At 39.5% G+C, this 5868-nt stretch overlaps 1 protein-coding gene across 1 annotated transcript; it reads left to right on the plus strand.

Moving 5' to 3' along the window:
* The first annotated feature begins 263 nt into the window (after positions 1 to 263).
* LOC107774216 (putative glycosyltransferase 7) lies at positions 264 to 2372 on the plus strand. The gene has a single exon (XM_016593700.2). It carries the CDS (start codon positions 784 to 786, stop codon positions 2152 to 2154), a length of 1371 nt encoding a protein of 456 aa, XP_016449186.1. The 5' UTR covers positions 264 to 783; the 3' UTR covers positions 2155 to 2372.
* Positions 2373 to 5868: the final 3496 nt, after the last annotated feature.

A 5868-nucleotide genomic window follows, 5' to 3' on the forward strand; every position in this document is an offset into this window, starting at 1 on the left:
ACTAAAGAAGTAAAAGAAGCCAAAAAAACTCCATTCCAATGTCCTAACCTTACACGATTTTTCTTTTTGGCCCTAATATGGTTTCTGATGTGGCTATTAGCATCATTACGGTTGGAAAAATGCTATTAATTAAAGTTGTATAGACCTGATTCGCGGTAAAAGGCGACAATTACTCGGATTAAACGGCAACTTTCCATTACCCAAACACATTAATACAAACAGTACTTAATAAACTCGAAAATCAATAAAGGGAAAAGCCTAAACTGTCGGTACATTTTCCACGTGTCCCACCCCGTTTATCACTTCACCTCTTCAGCACCACAAACAACAGAAACACCATATAAAACCAACATTTGGGCCCCCAACTCTGCGTACTTTTGTATTTGGCACTAGAAAGCAAAAACCCTCCATTAAATGCCGCACCAAACCGATTAAATCACCAGTTGTGCCAAACGCCTAGTCAAAGAGCACAAAAAAGAAAGTTAAGTGAGCTGATTCGATGAACACTTCCTTCTGCCACTGTCTTTAGTCACACACTTCACCGACACTTCTTTCCATCTTCATTTCTAACTTTCTATCGTCACTCAATTCACCTTTTCTCATTTCTATCTTCCCGAATTAGTATACTTTCTCAGTCACTGCCAAAATTGCTGCTCTAAGTTTTAGCACTGGACCAAGGCTGGATACTCCTCCTAGTACAATGTCCAGTAGATAGTGACAACTCTTCTGCTACTTGACGAAAAGCCAGCTTGGCGGGGTAACGTATGTTTTCTCTCTCATAAAATGGTAATTCCACAGTTAGTCCAAACACAAGCATCTTACTCCTCAATGGCGCCCAAGCAAAACTGTAAGAGCAAAGTGTCTTCTTTATTCTCCGATGGGTTTCTATGTGCCGGTGGAAGTATTGTGGCTTTACTAGTGGTCTGGGCCTTTTGGTCGTTTATGAGCACTAGCCCAAATACTGATCCAAGTTTTTTCACTTCTTCCGTTGGTAAGAAGTCCGCTTTGGAAACTCCGGGAGAGCCTACTTCACCGGGTTTTGATTTACGGTACGACCCGCCCGACCCGACTTTCTATGACGACCCGGATGTGAGATACACTATTGAGAAGCCGGTGAAAAACTGGGACGAAAAGCGAAGGCAATGGCTGAAGCTGCATCCTTCATTTGTTCCCGGAGTAGAAAACCGGGTTCTGATGGTTTCCGGTTCACAGTCGACGCCGTGCAAAAATCCGATCGGCGATCATTTACTGCTGAGGTTCTTCAAGAACAAAGTGGACTACTGCAGAATCCACGGGTACGATATTTTCTACAACAACATTTTACTTCAACCTAAGATGTGGTCTTTCTGGGCAAAAATGCCAGCGGTGAAAGCAGCCATGTTAGCTCATCCTGAAGCTGAGTGGATCTGGTGGGTCGATTCAGATGCTGCTTTCACCGACATGGACTTCAAGCTTCCATTGGACCGGTACAAAGCCCATAATTTCGTAGTGCATGGTTGGGAGAAGTTAATCTACGAGCAAAAAAGCTGGACAAGTATCAATGCTGGAGTTTTCTTGATTCGGAATTGTCAATGGTCTATGGACTTAATGGAAGCTTGGTCCAAGATGGGCCCACAGTCGCCGGAATACGATAAATGGGGTGAAATTTTACGTTCCACGTTTAAAGATAAGATTTTTCAAGAATCAGATGATCAATCGGGATTAGCTTATTTACTGTTGAAGGAGAAGGAAAAATGGGGAGATAAAATTTACGTAGAAGGCCAGTATTATTTCGAGGGGTATTGGGTGGAAATTGTAGGAACATTAGATAATATCACCGACAAGTATTTAGGTATAGAGAAAGGGGTACCTAGTTTAAGGAGGAGACATGGTGAAAAAGTAAGTGAGAGTTATGGTAAGGTGTGGGAGGAACACCTTAAGGATGCTGGGTATGGGAGGTACAGTTGGAGAAGGCCGTTCATCACACATTTTACAGGGTGTCAGCCTTGTAGTGGGGACCACAATCAGATGTATTCTGGTGAAACTTGCTTTGATGCTATGCAGAAGGCATTGAATTTTGCTGATAATCAGGTGCTCAGGAAGTATGGTTATATGCATAAAGATCTGCTTGATTCTTCCTCTGTTTTTCCTGTGCCTTTTGACTTTCCTGCCTAATAGATTTCTTCGTTACTTTGTAATTTTAAGCTCTATATATAAACATGTATTATATAATCTTTTCGTTTTCTATCTTTTTAACTTCCTATTTTATGGTGCAATTTGGAATGTTGTCGTGTAGAGGTAGCTGTGACTTGTGATTATGGAGATTACCTATATATGGTGACAACTTAAAGATATTTACACAATTAGTATACTATTAATTCACTTTTTATGGATGAATACAGAGCCGGATCCAGGATTTGAGGCTTATGGGTTCCTACCGTAATTTTAAATTAATACCCAATAATAATTGGGTTCACAGTTAGATATTTACAAATATTTAGTGAATTTTTTAATATAAATACAGAGTTTATGCAAGAGTTGTTGGGTTCCCGAAAACCCGTATTCCATACTCTACATCCGCCCCGGGATGAATATATGTTATTATCATGTATTGTGAGTTAATAGTGTAAAAAAAATTCTATTGGTACATAGAAGCTCTTGCAGTATGTATAAGGAAAAGGAAAAACATCTATGAGACAGAAGTATTTGCACATGTTAGAGTAGACAGTTTTGAGGACAAAAAATGCAAGGCTTGGAAGCAGCTTGTATTGATAAAAGAACATGGCCACAACTCACAAAATCGCATGTGGTTCTATTCAGAGGTACTGTGTTTGGTAACATGGACCTAGAGAGCGTGACCAAAAGGGACATTTGATTGAAGAGCTTAGTATCGTAGTACTTGCCAATGAAATTGACACATTGTAATGATTTTGAGATGCTGATCTTCTACCTTATATATTAAGTCTTGGAGCAACGTTAAAAGTTATTTTCGTGACGGATTAAGCATCACACAACCTTGCATGAACGTGAGATACTTTATGCACCGATCGAGTTGACATTTCTATACTGCATATTCAGCTTTTTCTAGAAAGATGTATTCCTCTTATGTTCTTTTTGGATACAAATAAATGTTAACAATGAAAGAATCGAACAAATTGAAGGTTTGTTAATGGAGGATTAGGGGTTCTAGAACTCTCCTGTTAGAGAACTACATAACCGATGGACTGAAAATATGAATGGGCTAACTATTACAAAGAGCTACTAATGCTAAATGTTATCAAGAGATAAATAATTGGGCCATGTCTATGCTTTTTGTTTTGGGCCGGATACTGAATATTCTGAAAGCCCAACACCCCCTTTAAGTTGGAGGGGAGACCACCTTCAACTTGCCCGAAAAGAACTGATGAGTAGCTCCAGGCAGTGACTTAGTGAATAAGTCAGCAAGCTGATTAGTAGTGGAGACATGGAACAGTTGAATGAGACCCTCAGCCAGCGTGGTTCGGATGAAATGATAGTCCACCTCGATGTGTTTGGTGCGTTCATGAAAGACTGGATTCTTGGCAATATGAATAGCCGCCATATTATCACAGAAGACAGAAATTGGAGAAGAAGAAGAGACATCAAGATCAACCAACAGCCTAGATAACCAAGATAACTCTGTCACGACCTTGCTTAGTGCGCGATATTCAGCTTCAGCTGAAGACAATGACACCACAGGTTGTTTCTTGGATTTCCAACCTATAAGACTATCACTCAGGAAAATGCAAAAGCCAGTAACAGATTTGCGAGTATCAGGGCATGCAGCCCAATCACTGTCTGAGTAAGCCTTCACAGAGAAATCAGAAGAGTTAGAGTAAAAAGCCCAAGATCAATAGTGCCCTTGAGATACCTGAGAAGATGAATAGCTGCCAGGAACTCTAGGAGTGTGTAAGAATTGACTTAAATGTTGAACTCCAAAACAAATATCTGGGCGAGTGCGAGTGAGAAACAATAGCTTCCCAATAAGACTTCTATACCTTTCAGGATTGGGCAAAAGAATTCCAACATCAGCTTTGAGTTTTTGGTTCAACTCCAAAGGGCTGACAACAGAGTTAGCTTCCAAACAATCATACTCCTTTAGAAGATCAATGACAAACTTCTTTTGATTTAAAAGAAGACCAGAAGGCATAACAGAAACTTGAATCCCCAAAAAATAATGCAAAGAACCTAAATCTTTGATTTTGAACTCATTGTCTAAAATTTGCTTCAGAACTGAAATTTCAGACAGATCATTACCTGTAACAATAATATCATCAACATATACTGCTAGTATTACCAAATGACCAGGAACCCTTTGATGAACAAAGAATAGTCATTAGGGGAATGATGATAGCCCCTAGAATAAAGAGCTTGAGACAACTTGGCATACCATTGCCTAGAAGCCTGTCTCAAACCATAAAGAGACTTCTTTAACTTGCAAACTAAAGGAACAGAAGAAGAAGGAGAAACAGAGAGGCCAGGGGGGTAATTTTATATAAACCTCTTCATCTAAATCACCATGAAGAAATGCATTATTGACATCAAGTTGAAACAATGACTAGTTTTTCTTAACAGCAACTGCAATTAAACATTTAACAATGGAAAGTTTTACCACAGGAGAAAACGTCTCATTGAAATCAACCCCCTCAACCTGTGTGTCCCCCTAATCACAAGCCTAGGTATCGTTCCACATCACCATTAGCCTTATATTTGATTTTATAAACCCACTTGCACCCAATCGGTTTCTTACCCTCAGGTAGTTCAACAATATCCCAAGTATGATTAGCCTCTAAAGCCTCAATTTCCTTAGTCATGGCATCCTGCTAGGCTGGAATAGGAGCAGCTTGAGAATATGTGTAAGGTTCAAAATCTACTTGCTGAGTAATAGAGACAAAAAAGGAAGTGGGAAGTTGATAGATGTAATCTTTAAGATAGGAAGGTTGGGTATGAAATCTAGCAGACTTTCTGATGGGTAAGGAAGGAGAAGAGTCAGAAGGAATAGGGGAAAAATTAGGATTGAAAGGAGAAGGAAGTGTAGGAGATGAACAAGTAGGAGGAGGTGAGGATAGAGCAGGTGGAGAAGGAGAAGTGGAATTAGAAGGAGAAGGAACAGATTCACTTTGGCTGGAAATTGGTAAAGAGACATGAGGAGCAGGTTCTTCAAAGGGAAGAGAAGAGGAAACAGGAGGGTACTCATCATAGGAGAAGGAAACAGGAGAATTTATTGGATGTGGGGAGGTAGGTGGGAAAGATGCAGAGATATCAGGGAAGGAAAAATCAGGAGAAAAGGGAAAGTGATGCTCATGAAAAATGACATCTCTAGAAATAAAGCATTACCTAGAGTTCAGATTATACAGTTTATAACCTTTCTTAGCAAAAGGATAACCAAGGAACACACAAGGAATGGCTCTAGGTTTTAGTTTATCCCTATGTGGAATTGGAACAATAGCATAGCAAAGACAACCAAAGGTTCTTAAATGAGAGTAACTTGGTGTTTTTCCAAACAACAATTCATAAGGAAATTTGTTGTGAAATAAAGGAGATGGAAGCCTGTTGACAATGTATGTAGCTGTGAGTAAACAATCACCCCAGAATCTTATTGGAACTTTTGATTGAAAGAGTAATGCTCTGAAAGCCTCAAGAAGGATTCTATGCTTTCTTTCTACCACACCATTTTGTTGTGGTGTGTGTGGGCAGTTTGATGAATAATTCCTTGGTCAGAGAAGAAAGTAGTAGCAGCTTTACTAGCTCCTAGTTCTAAGACATTGTCAGATCTTATTTTCTGGATGGTGACATGAAACTGAGTTTGAATCATTAGGACAAAAGCTTTCAAAAGAGGAAAAGCATTACTTTTAGAACCCATTAAATGAG

This window comes from Nicotiana tabacum, chromosome 3, assembly GCF_000715075.1.
Source record: "Nicotiana tabacum cultivar K326 chromosome 3, ASM71507v2, whole genome shotgun sequence".
NCBI classification, from domain to species: Eukaryota; Viridiplantae; Streptophyta; class Magnoliopsida; order Solanales; family Solanaceae; genus Nicotiana; species Nicotiana tabacum.